At 39.4% G+C, this 20,126-nt stretch overlaps 1 protein-coding gene across 1 annotated transcript; it reads left to right on the forward strand.

Annotated features, from left to right (window-relative positions):
* Positions 1 to 200: 200 nt before the first annotated feature.
* Positions 201 to 3,878, forward strand: LOC311112294 (homeobox protein engrailed-1-B-like; the record flags this gene model as incomplete). Its single annotated transcript, XM_084155347.1, has 2 exons — positions 201 to 702; positions 3,559 to 3,878. 2 exons carry the CDS (start codon positions 201 to 203, stop codon positions 3,876 to 3,878), a joined length of 822 nt encoding a protein of 273 aa, XP_084011473.1.
* Positions 3,879 to 20,126: the final 16,248 nt, after the last annotated feature.

Raw genomic sequence — 20,126 nt, forward strand, 5'->3', positions numbered from 1 at the left:
ATTGTGACACTTGGATCGCTTTAGTAGACAACATGTCGACAGTGTAGAACATTGTCTCATTTATCAAAAGTATTTTATATAGGCTTCCTTCATAATATAGTCAGAGATCTTTTTTTGTTTGCTATTATTCGGATACGGCATTGAGCAACAAGTAGAGTTTGGCGTGGAGAGTTTGCGCTCCAGCCAAAATTGTTCCAGTTATGGAAGAGCGAATTGATCAAAACAGCCGTGATTCGACTGAGGGAGAGAGCGTGTCCCTCTCCCCAAATCTACCATCTCCTCCAATTTTGCCCCACCAGGCAGCACAGCAAGTACACAGAACCACAAACTTTTTTATTGACAATATTCTGCGGCCAGACTTCGGCTGCAAGAAGGAGCTTGGGAGTCGGGAGCGGGCGCAGACCTCGGGCAGAGAAAACGTCAACCCCTTGGTAATCAGGCCATCTCACGCGAGTAGCCTTTGCCAGGATTCCAACTGCAGTAGTGACAGTACTTCTTCGTCGTCGTCCTCGCCGTCTTCGAAACAGAGCTCGACAAAACAAGGTGAAGGGAATGGGACTACCACGACGAGATATGGAGACACCGCGTCTATAGTGGTTGTGAATGCCAGTAATGGAGGATCTCCACCCGCTAAAGAATCTACGCCGATGTTATGGCCTGCGTGGGTTTACTGCACGAGATATTCGGATCGACCATCATCTGGTATGGCGCTAGTTTCTGAATAATTTTACCCCTGCACGTCTGAAATGTGAAAGTCTGTTATTTTGGTTATGTTAGGAGTAGGCCTAGCCTATAGGCCAATTTGAACATCGTAAACATCTCTCTCTCTCTCTCTCTCTCTCTCTCTCTCTCTCTCTCTCTCTCTCTCTCTCTCTCTCTCTCTCTCTCTCTCTCTCTCTCTCTCTCCCTCTCCCTCTCCCTCTCTCTTTCTCTCTCTTTCTCTCTCGCTTCGCTCCATCTTATAAATTAATTCAATTCGTGAGCGTTACGCACGATAGGCTAAATGAAGAAACATACCTTGCAAAAGCTAATAATAACAGTTGCCAAAACAACAAATAAGGATAGGCCTGGATTATCATAGTAGGCTAGACTAGACATATGCCTATAGTACTTGCCATAATATCTCTAACAATAACACACACAAACACACACACACAATTGCCACTATGTTTTGGTAAGAGCATTTCAAACAAAACGATTAATAAGACCTGGTAGAACATGTTAAGAAGAACAACTGGGCAGCAATCTGATTCTCCTCCCTAATTTGTATTATTCTCCTCAAAACAAAACAATGCCGAAAACTGGTCCGCCATGTTATCATATTGTTTATGTAAAACTCATTGAAAAGTTTTGCATGGACAAGACAAACTTGAAAGGAGTGGACACCGAAACGTCCACTTTAACTGACCTCGTTTTGTTTTACTATCTTGTTTTACTTCACACCATATGCCTATACTGACTGTTAACTATTAGGCAAGCCTTCGATGAAGGCCGTCTACAAATCTGACAAATTGCTAAATATGTACGAGAAAAAAAAAGGATAGATTAATCAAATAGTTTAGTCTATATTATCTACATAATCCAACCATCATGTCGTTCGATTAGGCTACAATAGCTGATTTATTTTCACCTGACGAACATATTGATGGGCCTATGGTGTAAATCAGGGGTTTGTATAGACTGCCTTGTCAATATGATTGGGGGTTTATTTTCCAAAATCGTTATGAACTTGACATGGGATTCAGAATTCAGAAAATATGTATTGATTGACTAAAGTGATTGATTGACTGATTAAGCTATAAGATTTAGGCCTAGGCTATATAACTTGAACAAAACACTAGGTCTATTGGTTTCGATATCTTTCGGGATTGATATCTGGTAAAACAATGTAGGCCTACGAAAATGGAATTAACCGACAGACAATATAATTGTTTTAGCTAATCAAATAGCCTAGGTTATATTTTCGGCAAGTAGGCCCTAGCCTAGCCTGTGTATGTGCTTGCTATTGTAGGCCTACTACTGTTATTGTATTCAGAAAAGTAGCCTATATCTGCAGGTAAACGTGACCTCTGTCGTTACATGTTAAGCTATTTTGGCCCATGTTGTTCCAAATTACAAAATAAAGATGACGTAGGCCTACAGTCCATAACGCAGATTAAAATGTCCAATCAAAGTATAAGGCTATATAGGCTAGGTTTATGCGCAATATCTCGTGTTTATGATAGCAGGAGAAGCCTATAGTTGAGTTTCACACAATACAGTATCAAACTGTGATTTAAACCGTATTCTACAATCAACTGACTGAATTGGGATCCGCAGCTTTTTTTTTTTTGCAATATACGGCCTAATTGTGGTTTTTATCCTATAGAAAATCGTTTTTTTCTGAAATGACAGCCTACATTTTGTTGTGTTGTCTGCGTTTTAGGAGAAGTCAATAGAATGGATGAATAGTAGGCCTATATTAGCTATGCGCTAGGCCTATATAGCTGTTTGGTAACAAGTTTTCAGAAAGTGTGTAATAAAAAGAGAAATAATTAGGCAATAGGTTGATATAATTGAAGGACTAGTATATTCGTATTAATAATAACTTCAATTGAGTATACAAGTATCTTCTTTATCGCAATATTAGCACAGTGTAAATGCTACATTATGAACCTCTCAGATGTAATTCTGTGTAAGTTACATGGCTGTCGATAGAATAGCCAATTATCTCAATACCAACTTGCAAAACAGTAGCCTTACGTTCCAGTGCAATGGCGTTTTTGATAGACCTATTGCAATGTAGGCCTAAGCATAGCCTAGTGAAATAGTAAGTAACCAAATATGTTGCCGTATTTTGTTTACTTTTACATTCATGGCACCGAGTTTTTATTACACACATTGATGGAATAAGCTCGTTAACTGACGGAGAAATAGTGGCTGAGCTGAGGCATAGGCCTACTATTGCTAAGGATGACTTACGCCATACTGTGTGTTCTCGTGCTTGCGCCGGTCTGCAGGTTTACAGAAGAAAAGGCATGCAAGTCAACAATAGTCTATTAGTGAGTATAGGCATATAGTTTGATATTATATTGATGTTATTGATATTACCCTACCTGTCTTAGGAAACGATTAAATTCGTAGACCACATATAGCCTAGGCCTAAACATATGCGTAAAATAGGCACGCAATCGAGGATAACGGGCTTTCACACCACTAGGCCTACATTTAATTGTTTTGACGTTTCTTATATGTTTTTGGTTCTGTATTATGTCATTGGAAGATATTTGTTACTGCATTTCTTAGATGATGAATATTCAAATGATTAAATTAGGTCAATACAACTGTTTATCATTTAGCCTTTTTGAAATGGGTGGGGGCACACACACTTTTTTGCACCTTGCGCCTGGGGTAAAATGCTCGCAATGACTGCAAACACACAGCAAACACACATTTAGGCATGAACAATATTTATTACATTGCATTACTCCATTGTTTTAGTAATGTGTAAATTAATGTTTGTTGGGCCTAGGACTAACTGATATTTACGTGTTCGTTTCACTGTTGTTTCTACATCAGGCCCAAGGACACGGAAATTGAAAAAGAAGAAAAATGAGAAAGAAGACAAGCGACCCAGAACCGCGTTTACGGCTGAACAGCTGCAGAGACTTAAGTCCGAGTTTCAGGCCAATCGCTACATAACAGAACAACGGAGACAGTCACTGGCCACAGAACTGAATCTCAATGAATCCCAAATAAAAATTTGGTTTCAGAATAAGAGGGCAAAAATCAAAAAAGGGAATGGCTACAAGAACGGCCTGGCTCTCCAACTCATGGCCCAAGGACTGTACAACCATTCCACAACGACGGTCCAAGAGGAGAAGGATGATAGCGAGTAATTTCCCCCCTCGTGCAGGGCAAAATAGACGCTGAACTGAAGCAGAGTGCTTGAACTCTTTTGTGAACTGAAAACGAAAGAGGTAAATACGATTTGACTGGGACAGATGCTATTTAAAACCGATTTCTGTTTATGATACAGTATATGGACATAATTATATAAAATACGAACATTATTAAAGTTTATATATAGCCAAAACAATATGACGTTGTATATATTTAATTCCAGGTAAGGTTATGTCTGTATCAATCCCTACTTGCTGGAGATTTAAACTTTTCTTTTACTTATGATGTTGTTGGCCATTGTTTTAGTATAAGTGTCTGGCTCATAGATTTTTTTGTGATTTCTGTCGCCCCTCTCCCTAATCTCTCACTATTCTACAGACTGCGTTTCTGAACCGACGCGCCAAGCCAAAGATTTTAATATGTTCTGAGAATATGTAGTCTGAAATAAATAAAAAATGTAGAATGTGCTACAGCTTCATTCGTCATTGAAATACAATACATAAAAGCGTAGTTTATGAACTGAGTAAAACTATTAGCTTTCAAGGCCCAGGACTAACACTATGTCGTTTAAATAAAGCCAGAATAGACAATAACCTAATATGGGATATTTTGTTGAGCTTTCGGGAAAAATATAAGACTTCAGTGACACGATTGTTTCCTGTGATGCAAAACAAACCTACTTTTTTTTTAGTTTGTTCTGATATCTAAGACATATTCTTCATCAACGAACCAGTGATAGACTACGCTTAGCTTTTTAATGAGTTAATTCAGATAATGTTGACATGCATATATTTCCCACGAGCTATGTCATTTGCTATACAAACATTGCTTGTTAATAGGACAGAGGGTCCAGGCCTGCGTCTCTGTGTGTAGCCTAGCCTACCTTATAGTCTACACACTCACGGAAACCATGCAACCTATAGGCAGGCCTATATCCGTCAAGGTCACAGTGCACGCATGGAAGTTATTTTTTATTATTCGTTTATTGGGGGGAAGACACCTGCTTATTATCATTATTACTAATATTAGTGATACTAGTAGTAGTAGTTGTAGTAGTATTACGATCAGTAGGCCTATTATTATTGTTCTGTCTTCAATAATATTCTATTACTATGAGTACAAGCCTTATCTCGGCCTTTATCATTGGAATATACTGTATGTCTACTAGGCCTGCTTTTAGGCCAATAGTATAAGACATCTTGATGAAATTTGTATATGGCAGTGGTGGAAAAAGTACCCAATTGTCATACTTGCGTAAAAGTAAAGATGCCTTAATACAAAATGACTCAAGTAAAAGTGAAATTCACCCAGAAAAATACTAATTGAGTAAAAGTCTAAAAGTATTTGGTTTTAAATATACTTAAGTATCAAAAGTAAAAATATTTTCAAATTGTTTATAATAAGCAAATCAGACGGTACAATTGTATTTTTACTTCTTATTTACGGATAGCCAGGGGCACACTCCAACACGCAGACATGAATTACAAATGAAGCATTTGTGTTTAGTGAGTCCTCCAGATCAGAGGCAGTAGAGATGACCAGGGATGTTCTCTTGATAAGTGAGTGAATTGGACAATTTTCCTGTCCTGCTAAGCATTGAAAATGTAACGAATGCGTTTGGGTGTCAATGAAATTGTATGGAGTAAAAAGTACATTATTTTCTTTAGGAATGTAGTGAGGTAAAAGTAAAAGTAGTCAAAAATATAAATAGTAAAGTACAGATACCTAAAAAAAAACTACTAAAGTAGTACTTTAAAGTATTTTTACTAAAGTACTTTACACCACTGGTGTAACTGCTGGCTCAGTTCAGAACGTCATCATCTCTGTGTATAAGTTCATCATCTCTGTGCAGGCTATGTTGTGCTTTAAATAGCACTTTCAGTCTCCTCATGAAATATATAAGGATAATAAAGTCGACACGCTTAGGGGTGTTTAACTTAAAGGCTTGACTATATGACTACAAAAGTATTAAAAGCTTTTAGAGATAAACATACATGTAACAGAAGATTAAGTTCCACTGAAGTGAATAGTGAACACGTTGCAAGAATTCACCATATGAGTTAAAATGTTTAAGAAAAAAAAAACTAAAGCAATGGATGAGCAGAGGGACACACACGCGCGCGCGCACACTATATTGTATGATTGTATTGTATAGGATACTATCTCATAACTTGGCCTTGTGGTAAAGCAATATTATGTATATTTATTTATTTCCTGTTACTGGGGTACTTTCTCGAACAAGAGTTAGGTTGTCCTTTTGTCTAGCTTCTTGCCACGGTCACCAGACATCTTAACACATTGTAGTTATTTTTCCAAAATTGATATAATTTCACTTATTAAACTATTCCCGGCATTTACAAGATTCGATTAAAGACGCAGGTGGTATGGAGGAACGCCAAAAGAAGCAGAAGATCTAAGATCCGGAGATTTTATTGGTCAGAGGAAAAGCAGATCTGTAAAGAGCATATTTCTGTAATAAAAAAATTATAAATCAAATTCCAACTGTATAATTTGCCCCTTTTCCGTGCATCCTTATCAGTTTCAAAGCTCAAATTCATTAGTCTTGCTGCGTAAAGGGACGTATTTCCATTACATCTTGTTGCTATATAGGCTACTCTTGCCCTACCCTAGCCTACGTGAATCTTTTGGACTAGGTTCCCATTCGGCCTGTAACCTCCGTTTCTGTTTGATAAGCCTCCCCGTGCACCCTGGGACATGACACGCGTTGTTTTCAATGCCAGTATGTTGCTCATTGGGATAGCCTATAGCTTAAATGTCCCGAAGATGCAGCACAGGCCTTTGTGTCTGCATCTCAAAGCCCATGGGCAAGCCATAGGTCAGACCGGGAAGTCAAAACAAGTAATTTATATTTATAGCACAATCTATAGGCTACATTAGGCCTACCAGAGGTTCATTTAAATTCGAAGACAGTGATACTTTTTTTTGTTAACTTTCCTTGTTAAAATGTTGAAATTATAAATCAGTGTAATGATTCTCAAATAGGTTACTGGGTTTATCAGACATAGGCCTAACAAAAACAATTCGTTAACTTTCCCAGGTTAGCACTAAAGGACACATTTTCACAATAGTCTATTTTTTATAGATATTTAGCAAAAATGTAATAGAACAAGGTAAAGAAAAGGCTTGTACAGTCCAATCCAAAACCGGAGAGTGATATGGCTATAGTAGATATGGCAATTTATTTTACTTAACCTTTATTTAGACAGGGGGGGTCCCATGGAGGGAACCCAAGACCAAGCAATTACACAATCATGGCAGGAGCATAGGAAACACACAAAGATAAATATAGAAAACACAATCATAAAAAACAACCACATTCCTCAGTGAAGAGGTCCTTTACCAACAATCTGAATTGCCCCAAAGGCACCAATGCGTCCAACATAGGGTATTCTGAAAGTGAGGTGCGAAGAAACTAAACGCCATGTGCTTCTTAATCGATAGTTGTAGTAAAAACAAACGAACATTGCCTATAACACCTTGCAACTTTCGTTGAAATAGAGTCTAGGCCAGCCTAGTTCATGGACAGAAGAAGTAGGCATAGTAGCTACACCCATATAAGACACTTTTATATAGCCTTCTATTGAACTTGTTCACATATTAGGGTTACCTAATAGGCTACATAATACGACTTCGCTGGACTAATATCCACTTTTATCGAATATTAGGGCATTGTTTTAGTTCTCCCAGATACCTTCAACTTAGTTATCAATTAGTGAACATTATGCTTTGCAGGTGTATATAGGCTTAGGTGCTTTCCTGCGTAGGCTTGCAGCATTATCTTCTTTAAAAACTTCCCTGTGTGACAAAATGGGCCAGGATATTGCTATTTCCTGCAAATATGTAGCCTAGCCTATAGCCTACATCTTTATACCCCATGACACATGTTAATTAATTAAATAAATGTCTCTAAGTTAAATATACCTTCAACAACAAGCCTATATACTGTCTAGATTACTCACAGTTTCTCAAAGTAAGTGTAGGCAAATGCTATTAAATATGGAAAACCACATATTTTTTGCATTACCCCCCAAAAGCATTCTCTGTCTACTTGACAACGGACGTGGTTCGTAGCATAGTGCAGGTAGGAGAAAACAATGAAAACGTTTAAATTAATATAATATGGCATGGATAATTTGTTCGTAATTTCCACTCCGTTCAAGATTAAATGCTTCTAGCTTTTTGAGGGCTATTTTTAAATTGATACATATAGATAAGTCCCTATTTATTAAAAATGGCAGGTTACTTTTTGATACTTGCTTACTCACTCAATTATTAAGGATGATTGCGTATTGCAGCAAGCCTGGCACAAGTGCAACACAATAGAAATGGAAAACTATGAACAACTGACAAAAACAAACCTTGAATGTTAGGATTTGAATGCATGTTTAATATCAATTGATATTATATAGGCCTATAGCCTATTGATTACAGGTCTTACTCCTGAAAGTGCAATTGCATTCATTCATTCATTTGATAATTAATTCATAATACAGATTTTCCAAATTAATTTGGCTGCGTCCAACACACACTATAACGCCTATTCAATTGAAATACATGGTCATGTACCTAGTTTATTTCGTTGGTCCTAATATAAGCCTATCTGTTTGTTACGTAATCAGAAATGAGTTCGGATTTAATTAATGGTTGCCCACTTCTCTGGAGAGGACAGCAGCCCAACCATTTAAACAGCCCCTGGGCTTCTCGTCGGTTTTGTTTTTAATTATTTCCAATGTTGTTCGAACTGCTCTGGGTTTTGACGTTCAATTAACTCCAGGAGTTTTAATAAACACACAGGCACACCACTCATGCATCATTTATTTGAATAACTTCTGTTAACATTGGACTTGAACTATGGGTGGAGTAGCCTGGCAATTAATGAAAAATGTACAGCATTAATTAATTTCAGACATTTTCAGGACATTTCCAGTCACCATAAGCTTATTAATGTAGCCTAGTTATTGCGTATCCCACTTGTTTTCTTTTTCCCAGTATACAGGAATATTAAAAACATTTCAGCACAATGCATTATGACATCTTTATAAGACATCTATAGATAGAGAGACACAGTTCATACGGCACCGATACGCATAAATAATACATTTTCATCCAGCTCAGTGGTTGGTGCAGAAAAATATAATTGTAAGGTCATATTGAACAGTGGTTGGTGCAGAAAACATAATTGTAAGGTCATATTGAACAGTGGTTGGTGCAGAAAAATATAATTGTAAGGTCATTTTGAACAGTGGTTGGTGCAGAAAAATATAATTGTAAGGTCAAATTGAACAACTCTTTGAAGTATACTCGGTGACGTCTTTTCTCTATGATTGTTTCTGCCACTTTTTCTTTTATGTCAAATTTTGCTTCCACTATGTAGGCCTATTAATTATTGTTCTGCCTCGAATAAGAGTTTCACACTTTTGTGCTTGATCTCGATAGCTTGATCAGTCTTTGTCTATTCGTTAGCTAATGCTATCCTTTTTTGTTTGATTTGCAATTTCAAGAAGAATACGTTCATAGCCCAGGCCCACTATCAAAGTTTTAACCAATCAGCATTCAGGATTAGACCCACCCGTTGTATAAAGCCTAATATTCAAATACAACATTGAACTTCCACTCAAAGTGCGGTGAACAGTAGGATCAGTAAGACTACGAGAGCTGCACAGCTGACGGGTAGGCATATGACTTGATATTACATTACATGACATGACATGCTTGCCTCTTCATCGTCAATTGATCTGACAAAACACAGTGCAGTAAGTTGGAAAAACGTCACTGAAGATAAAATGTATTGGTTATTTGACATGTTATGTGTGCAAACCCGGATAATAATTTACGAAATGATCTCGGAATCGCAAGGTGCAGAATAGCACCGAGTGACGCAAAGGGGGAAGTTATTCAGTCAATTCAAAATTACAAGGCTACTTTCCCCACCTAGTCATTTAGCAGATGCATGAGGTTTATGTATAAAACAATGGAACCCTGGGATCCAGTGCATACTTAGCATAGTCTGCCTTACAGCTACAATATGCCTTTAATTTATATGCAAATTAAAGCAATAAAAGAAGACACTGGAAATTACTCAATTTTAAGGGGAGCTGTAAAAAATGATTTTGCAGGTAGAGTGTACTGGATGCTAAGTGTACTAGCTGGATACAGAATGAGGTATAATGAAAAAGAAAACAAACATTGTTTTGTTATTTACAATGTAGAGAGAATGGATTGGGAATAGAGTTTGGGCCTTTTGAGGTTGCAGGCTGCATCACCAAGGAGAATTGCAGTTTCGCATGGTGTCCCTTTTGTGTGTCCTCTCCGACCAGCAAAGTCACGCTAGGGCAATCAGAGTGATGTGGATACATCAAGTGATGCTGAATAGGGCTAAAGTATGCAAATGAAGCAGCGAAGTGAGCTTTAATCCTGTTAGAGTACAATGTGGATGGAGGCTCAGGGGTCCAGGGCCTGTCTTGTTTTAATTCCTCATCTTCCCTGAACCTGTGTTTACTGTTAGGAACCTATTTCAAATCCATAATAGGGCCTTGGACAGATGCAGATAAACACACATGGACAGACAGACAGACTCACACTCAGACAGAAACCTGGCATCAGACACAGACAAATGCACTCACAAACACAGACACAACAAAACACACACACACCTACACGCACACACACACACACACACACACACACACACACACACACACACACACACACACACACACACACACACACACACACACACACACACACACACACACACACACACACACACACACACACACACACACACACACACACACACACACACACACACACACACACACACACACAGACACACACACAGGCAGGCAGTTGAAAAGAGCTCCTTAGATCACTACCCTGTGACCATCCCACTGCTAAGTACAGAACCTTAGAGTAATCCCCTTCCAGCTGCTGCCTCCTGAATTATGGGAGATGCCTCTTTAGGGGGAGGGGGATGGCTTAGAGAGACACAGGACAACAGTTTCAACACCCTCTCTTCTCTCCCACCCAGTGGAAAGTCGTTCTTTGTTCTACATCCAGAGATTAACCACTATCAGGACTGAAAACTAAATTGATAACCAATATGGAAATAGTATGGAAAACAGGAAATCATATTTGGTGGTAAAATGGAAACGTGAAAACTCTTTCACCAAGTGGAAACACAGAAGTTTCAGGAAAGTCTCTAGGCTCAAAGTGGATGTAACCGATTCTCACTTTTAGAAATGTAAGAGGGTTGTGGCGGTGTGTCAGTGAGGGTTTGAAGCCCTTAGCCGATTCCCCTTCGGCCCCCAGGATGGGTGTCAGAGAGAGAGAGAAAGAAAGAGAGAGAGAAAGTGAGAGAGAATTAGCGAGGGAAAACAAAAGAGAACTAGCGAGAGAGAAAGAGTGAGAGAGAGAGGGAGAGAGAGAGACAGAAACAGAGAGAGCGAGAGAGGAGACAGACAGAGAGAGAGAGAGAGAGAGAGAGAGAGAGAGAGAGAGAGAGAGAGAGAGAGAGAGAGAGAGAGAGAGAGAGAGAGAGAGAGAGCGAGAGCGAGAGGCTGGAGGGGGCTCTAAGGAGCATGCATGTGCCATGATCTCCATGGCAGAGAGGACAGGGGGAAGAGGGGAAGATGACTCATAGCATTTTATGGCCTGTCAATTGCACCACTCTATCTATGGGAGCAACACAACAAAGGTGGCATTGACAGAGAACCTCCCACGGCGCAGCTGAGATGGTCTGGGGGCACCGGGCAAAAACAGCCGTAAATATCCGACAGATAAGTACAAATTACATGGCGGATATAGGCAGCACCACTTGTTTGTTCTGCAAGTCAAATTCTCTGCTGCCTGTGCCACCAGCCACAGAAACACAGACATGCACGTCAGCTTATGTGTGAGGGAAGGGATGGGAAACTCTCGTCTTTGGAGAAAAGCCTATGGCGAGAGTATGGTCACGTCTAATTGTGAAAGGGGATGAGACCTGTTCTGTGCAGAAAATAACCACCAATGGCCAAAGAGTCATTCCCTTTTTGCAGGTGGGTGAGAGTATATTTATATTGAGTATATACAAGTATATTTTCTACAAATTCAACAAGTAAGCTTGATTCAAATAATTTTTGAATTAAAAAGACAATAGAAAAACTGACCTTGTCTGCTGTTTTATCGATAAACTAATTGAAATAATGCAACTACCCAAAGTAATATCAGGCGCTTTTATTTTCCCATTGAGTGATGAAAATGCTTTGTTTTGTCACTGTCAGTCTCCAAGAATATGACACAGTGTACTCAATAACCCCAGTATCCATAACCTTCCCTTACTCTCTCTGAGGCGTAAATGTCATTCGTAAGGAAAATGAAGAGGTCTAAAGGTTATAATTTGCTACATTGAGCTTGCTCTTTGGTAGACAGGATACTTTTGGACAGCTATATATCTTTAATTAATAAGGAAGCGACTTAAAATTATAGTATGTCCCACCACATATATGTGACAGTCACAAAATGTATTCTTCTACTTAAGTCGAGGGTAGAATAAAATCAAAAGAGTATTTTAGGTTTGATATTTTTCTTAAGAGAGACTTGGATATTTACGGAGTAGCGTATCCACTCTATTGTTGAATCGATGTCAAAATACATAAGCTATGGTCTGATATCTATACAATATAAATCATCATCTGAAATAAGATATTATAGTATGCTCACAATGTAAAATATTTACATTTTAGTCATTTAGCAGACGGTCGTATCCAGAGCAATTAGGATTAAGTGCCTTGCTCAAGGGCACATGGACAGATTTTTCACCTAGTCAGCTCAGGGGTTTGAACCAGCGATCTTTCTGTTACTGGCCCAACACTCTTAACCACTAGGCTACCTGCCACCCCTATAAAAGGCACAAATACCTGGGTTAAGAAAATAATATTAAAATCGGTCACTTCAATCCATTCAATTCTGTCCAGTTATAGTGAATGTACTGATTCATAACTTTATTTACAAGTATACTATTAAAGTCATGATTTAAACTGTGGAATTGTACATTATGTACATTATCAATGTGTAATATAGCTGTACAAAACTAAAAATATATATATATCTGTACAAAACTTTTGGAAGTTTCAATTTAAATATAGAAATAATAGCTCTTCAATGGATTTAACATGCTGTATTTATAAATATATAATAAATTAGTAATATATAAAGACATTATTCAATTTAGATCTTACAAAATGTTATGAGAGATTTAGAAACTTGTTGAAAGGCATAATGAGTTATGAAAATAGATCACAGAGAAATGCAGCACTTCTAATTGGCTAAGAATTCCATCAACATAACCACATGTCTAACCATGACCAATCAGAAATAGCATTGTAAACAAGTTCACCAGTACACAGACCGAATATACGTTAAAACGGCTTTCCTTAGACCATTCCACTTGAGTGAAGACAGACACAAAAAGACACAAACAATTTCTCTTGAGTTGATGAGTTCATGTTGCTTCTCATCCTTTGACAATGGCTGCATTACTCCAGAGGTGACACATTTATATTCCTTACAGGAAAAAACGCCACACTTTGAAGACTGCTAGTAAAATATTAACTCCATCCACAATGACATCTGTGGTGCACATTTCACATTGTCCAGACTCATCTTGACATTCTCTTTAAATGAAGGTCCACTATTATATACACAGATAGGTAAAGAGTAGGACCTGGGATTATCATAGAGGCATATTGTATGGGTGGTCACCAGCACCTTCCTCTAACATGCCTTGGACATATGGAATCACTTCACCATCCCATGAAGTGAAAGTGGAGAGATGGAGGGATGGTGGAGGAGAGGCCAGGGGGATGTTGGCGTGGGCAGGCAGCTTGGCTGGCCACGTTTTCACCCCAGCCTCCTCACTTCAAAAGCAGGGGCCGTTGGGTAGATCGCTCCCTCGCTCCGTCTTTCATCACCCCGGCTCGGAGGTGCCGAGAGGTGATGCGAGAGGCGATTAGTCATATACAATTTACATATGCTTGTCATGGGCTCTCGTTACAGACTAGTGATGTCATCGCTAAATTGGCCCTCTGTGACCAAGCAGTATGGGAGAGTTCTTCTACACATATAGACACAGCAAACTATTCTCCTCATATACTTGATATACTGTACGTTAGCAAAAATAATGCCTACGTCCTGACATTAAATGAAAGTGAACAATATCTACTTTGTGTTGTAGATTACATTTGGAAAAATATGCAAAATATGCAAAAAATATACAAACTGTCTTGCACTTTTCAAAAGGATGCAGTTTATTCTGTTTTCAAGCTATGCAAAACTAATAGATGTGCCCCCCCCCCAAAAAAAAACAACAACAACAGCAACAATATCCATCAATACTAATTTGAACTAACATGTGTCAATAACTCTTGACAAACGTCAATGTCTTTTTGAAGAAAAACAATAGAAAGTGTTGTTCTTATGAGAACAAATACATATGTATGTTATTGGCAGCAGTTGCATCTTTGTCTGAATGAAATGAAGAGACAGAGATGAAGGGATACTGTATATTGGTATACAGTATATTGTATACTGTGTATTGGTCATAGAGATTGATAGAAAGGGAGGATGAAAGAAGAGGAAGAAGAAGAAGAGGTGTGTGTGTGTGTGTATGTATGCATATGTGTGTACCTGTATATTCATGTGTGTGTATGCTTCTCTGTGTGTGTGTGTACCTGTATGTTCATGTGTGTGACAACATTTATCCATTCATATGTGTTAGTGTGTATCTGCATGTGCATCTCCTATATCCCTCTATGTGCTTTCCATGGCTGCTGGGCCACGCTGGAAGCCTCATGATAATCTGTTATGGCACCCATCCATTCCGCTGGTCCATGATTTACTGCCATGTGTCATCCACAGCCTCTCACCCAGGGAAGTTAAATGACCCGAAAATAACATTAATATGTACTAGAGATAGATGGAGTGCTGGACTGAAGGGGTGGTCTCTGGCATTGGCTTTCACCCATGGAAACATTACCTCAAATGCGGCCCGGAACATTGATAAGGGTCAAGAACCGGCAGTCAGTTTTGCAGTCGACTGCTGTGGAAGAGTCAAGTGTTCTGTCGGTATGGCTAAGAATCTGTTAGAGATGGTGTAGGCTGGCTGCTAAACTCTCATTGGTGCAGGTTCTCTTGAGTTGATCTGGTTGGTCACAGAGAGTTGAAGGAAAAGTCTCTCAACCAATTGAATTTGTTCCTCCAAAGAGTAGTCGTTCATGAATGTGTACAGTTTACTGAATTAGCGTGAATATTAATCTTCAAATCTGGACCCTTACCAGTTGCAGTTGACAGATGCTGACATGCCAGAAATACAATAGTTTGTTTTAATCAAGTACGATCAGAGCAAACATCACTTTAAATTCCCCCAATTCCCCCAATTGTACAATATTTAACCATGAAATTAGTCATTCTGAATTTAACCCCTGGCCTACCTATAATGTATATGCTAGTAATGCTATCAAACATAAAACAAGGTATTCAGGCATACTTACATAGAGAAAGATCAAATCCCATCTATTTCTAATACTAGTACTAGATACTAGTAACAGTAATAATAATCCTAGAATGAGCCTTTCAGAGCCCACAAGGCAACACACACTATGCATGTTATGGACTGCAGTTCTAACACACTAACCAATTCAACTGTGAAAACACTGTTCATCCCAGATGCACTGGCCAAAAGTTCAAGTTACCACTGTGAGACATCTCTGGAATTGAGTAGCATGTAGACCATGAATAACTGTTTTAACGCACACCCAGCGCGATGTGTGGTCTGTGGAATGCCATCTAAAGCCTGTGTGTTTGCGTGTGTGTGGACTCACACACATGGTGTGTGTCTGTGTGTATGTCCACTATGCATTGCAAGACAGCTGTGAGAATGGACTCTCATACTCAAAGCATTATGTTATGCAAATGGTAAGCAAGCATAACAGTAAGCAAGCATAGCATAACACACTGCACTTCAAACACTCTGTTTGAATGCGTGTGCAGTGATGGGTATCCGACTATCCATACTTGTCTGTCCCAGTCAAACAGGTGCTGTGAGCGTGGACACCTGGGCACTCGGCCTTAAAAGCACAAGCAGTGGAATTCCAGGCACGGACCATGAAAGAAGTGGCATCTGAAAGTTGAATGAACTTACTATGGGCTATTGAGTGGTGCAGTCACACTCGGTAAGGTGTGAAACTATCTGTGTTGGTGAAGACATTTATGAGGAGGAGTTTTAGACTTTTTATCATGGTCACTAGAAGGATATAGCAAATACTTGTATAATCTGTTTCACCCTCTCATTGCAAATGGGAGGAACTGGCATGGGATACTCAGAACTTTAAAGTTGCTCTGGAAAAGAGTGTTTCAGAAATCTAGCTGAATTGTGCATATATTCTTGCTCTGCCGCCTTCTAGGTCAAATAAAAAAAGTGGCCCTGTTATCCACTTGATTCTAAGTGATGATTGTTTTGACAAGATTAAACTAGTATGTAACTTAATAGTAGAAGTCTTTCTCTAAACTACCATGTTCCCGGTCATATAGTCATCAACAAATAGAAGATACTTTTATGGACATCAGTACACAGTTGTTTTGGTATTCTTCCCTTCGCATCTGTACGGATGTAGGATCTTAATTTGATCACTCTTTTGTTGATGAGAATTTTCCTGCAAAGCAGGGAATGTAAACTTGTAGTGCATTAGATTTTTTAAGATGTTTCTAAAGTTTGTAATTTCCACTTTAAAATGTCAGACTTGATTTACCCTTAACAAAATGTGTCAACTCCTACAAAAATGTCCATTAATTATAATAATCCACATAATAAATCAAATTTCCTGTTGCTGCAGGATTATTTTCCTGCTATAACAAATTGACTCAAATTAAGATCCTACATCTGTACATTTAACACAATCCTCCACATTTTATACAGAGCAGATGGGTCCTAAGCAAAATAAATGCCAGAATATGACAAGAGGAAAGACGGAGGGTAAACTCATATATTTCCTTCAAATGGGGTGAGATGAACCACAGATGTTTGTGGATGAGATGAGCTGACTCACACAGCTGGTGAGAGCACATTCGTGTCAATGCGTGGACAACCTACTCGAGTCTCATGCCAGTACCACGACTCATCGAATCTGCATTCTCAGACATAAAATGAAATCACATATTAGAAATAAAAGGGGTTGTCGTAGGTTGAATCCAGAAACACTTGGCTTCCCAATTCCCCTGCCGGCCTTGACGAACATCAGAGCACCGTGACATTGCTCCATCAATCTGTGTTTAAGACTAGCACAGCCGGCCATGCTTTCTCTCTCTCTCTCTCTCTCTCTCTCTCTCTCTCTCTCTCTCTCTCTCTCTCTCTCTCTCTCTCTCTCTCTCTCTCTCTCTCTCTCTCTCTCGCTCTCTCTCTCTCTCTCTCTCTCTCTCTCTCTCTCTCTCTCTCTCTCTCTCTCTCTCTCTCTCTCTCTCTCTGTCTTGCTCTCTCTATGGCTCCTCTTATCTGACACCTGCAGTTAAATGAACACCAGAGCAGAACTGTCCATGACTGCCTAATAAGAGGCAGAACAAACACAGCCATTGAGAGAATTCATCCCAATTCAAAGGGCCATCAAAGTGGAAAAGAGGCTCAAATGCCCTCAATTCAGAGCTGCAGCAAAAAAAACAAGAGTATATATTAGAACAAAATACATTCTGGTAAAGCTCCATAAAAGTAACATATGGCAGGCCAGATCTTTTGAAATTCCCTTAGTTTTTACTTTATGTGCAACCATGTTCAAAATAAAATCCATACATGCAAAAATATTCATATGTGATTGACCTAAATAACCCACTGTTATACCCTTGATCTGCACATAGACTTTTTAGGCCATATTTTGGGGTGTGGCTGCAGCCCCCAGACCAGACCAGACCACAGACCAATCTACTGGGACAAACGACCCAGGTCTTTGTTCTGCCCGACCCCACCGCCAGTCACCATCTTGGGGGATGAAGACGTGGTGGGTTACCCTCCTGTCCCCTAGCCCTCCAGCCCCTCATCCCTTCAGCCCATTCAACCCTCAGCCCCCGGACCACTTCCTGCCCTCCCGCCCCTCCTCAACCCTCCAGCCCCTTCAAGCCTCAGCCCCCAGAGCTATTCCAGTGGAGCCCCAGATGCTTTAGCGGATGGAACAGGGAGTCCGGACAGGCTGAGTTAGCTTAAATACATATAGTCAGCTGGGAAACATTCCACTATAGGAAAGAGATGGGCTGTGTGTGTGCATGACCGACAGAGGGGAATCACTGGCGAAACAAACGGTGAGCGGCATACTAGGATTGCATGTGCTTTATTGTATTCATTTACATACAACACCTACAGACGATGAAACATGTATGTACAATACTATCTACAACCATCGTTACATTATTCAATCTTACTGTAGTACTGCTGTGACAAAGTCTGTGAACAATTCTGTCAAGATGACATTTTTCCAACATGTTGTTGACATGCACATTTGGATTTAAGTGCTTGTATATTGTGAAACATTGGAATTTTAGGAAATTACTAATATAATCAATGTGCTTTGGATACTTTGCGGGAAGTGTTTATCCCTGGAAGTGTATTGGGGATTATAAAAATTCCATGCTTCATAAATAACAATTTATGACCATATTAACACTCAAAACAATCTGTGTATGGTAGGGCTATTTTGAACAATACATGAAGAGAAAAGGGAGAGACAGCCAGCATGTTCGGATGTCTTCTTTCATTTCGCTTCACTAAAGCAGCAGTGCACTTTAAAGAAGAAACAGGAAGTACCGTAGTTTGGTTGCAGCACCACCTGCAAGCCAGTGATCAGGTCCCACTGGGCACAGATGTCAGTTCAACATCTAGCTTTGATTTAAATTAGGTTGAGTTGTCAACTGACTAGAATTTAATGTGAAATCAATCAAAATCACCATGTCACTGGATTTAGGTTAAAAGTTAGGTGAAAAAAAAGACGAAATGCCCTTACGTTGATGACTTGTTGCAAATCCAATTTGTTTTTCCACATTGAAATGATGTGGAAACAACGTTGATTCAACCATTTTTTCCCCAGCGGGCTGACACATTTTCAAATCATTGCTGTGAAAAGAAAGAAAGGGTATAAAGATAGCCATCTGTCCTGGAAAACTATAAAGAAATATGATTGAGTAAACATTTGGTATTGTAGAGCATCTACTCTGCACGCGCCAGTGAAAAGTGAAAGAGTAGTCCCATGGTACATGCCTTCAGATGGACACCTGTTCACGGTACCTTCAGATGGACACCTGTTCACAGTACCTTCAGATGGACACCTGTTCACAGTACCTTCAGATGGACACCTGTTCACAGTACCTTCAGATGGACACCTGTTCACAGTACCTTCAGATGGACACCTGTTCACAGTACCTTTAGATGGACACCTGTTCACAATACCTTCAGATGGACACCTGTTCACAGTACCTTCAGATGGACACCTGTTCACAGTACCTTCAGATGCTATCACAAAGCAATAAATGAGATACTCAGATCACAAACTGACAGTTCATTTGGATATATCAGCCTGTTGTGATAGGTCAACATATTCTAGCTGTACTAGGAGAGATGAAGAAGATGAAGCAACAACACAATTCCAAGATGGTGACAATTTATTTTCAAGCAATGTGTTTCCAAGGAATTGATCAGAAAGCAAATCACTTTGGGCTGTAAGAGGGTTCTCCCGTCTGTCTTCAAGGCTTTCATTGGACGAGAACTGATGAGAGCTTGACAGGGCCTATCAGCTGTAGTTTCATTGGCATGTGAAGGACAGATAATTCACGTTCAGCAGAGAGTCAGCCAAGTGACTTAAGACTTTGTGAAGAACAGAGTGTTTCCAGCTCTGTGTGAGTTAGTTTAAACTTCTGAATCTGAATGTCTCTCCTCAGCTATCAACAAAAACACACCATTGACCAAGACACAAGTTCCTTTTGTACCAAACTATGAATGCATTATAATAGAGGGCATTCTGGGTTATATTTGCAGTGTGAATGGAGGCAATCTGACCTTGGAATGTTTTTGGGAGCAAGATGACATTTTTTGCCATTTTGTTTGTCTCTGTTGTCCCCATGGTCACACTGTAACGGTCAGCTCAGCTACTGTGTCATGGGTTCAATCAGTAAGTTAGCCATGAGACACATATTTCCCTTTCCTTCTTAGCATC

Source organism: Coregonus lavaretus, assembly GCF_964263955.1.
Source record: "Coregonus lavaretus genome assembly, chromosome: 38".
Classification (NCBI taxonomy): Eukaryota; Metazoa; Chordata; class Actinopteri; order Salmoniformes; family Salmonidae; genus Coregonus; species Coregonus lavaretus.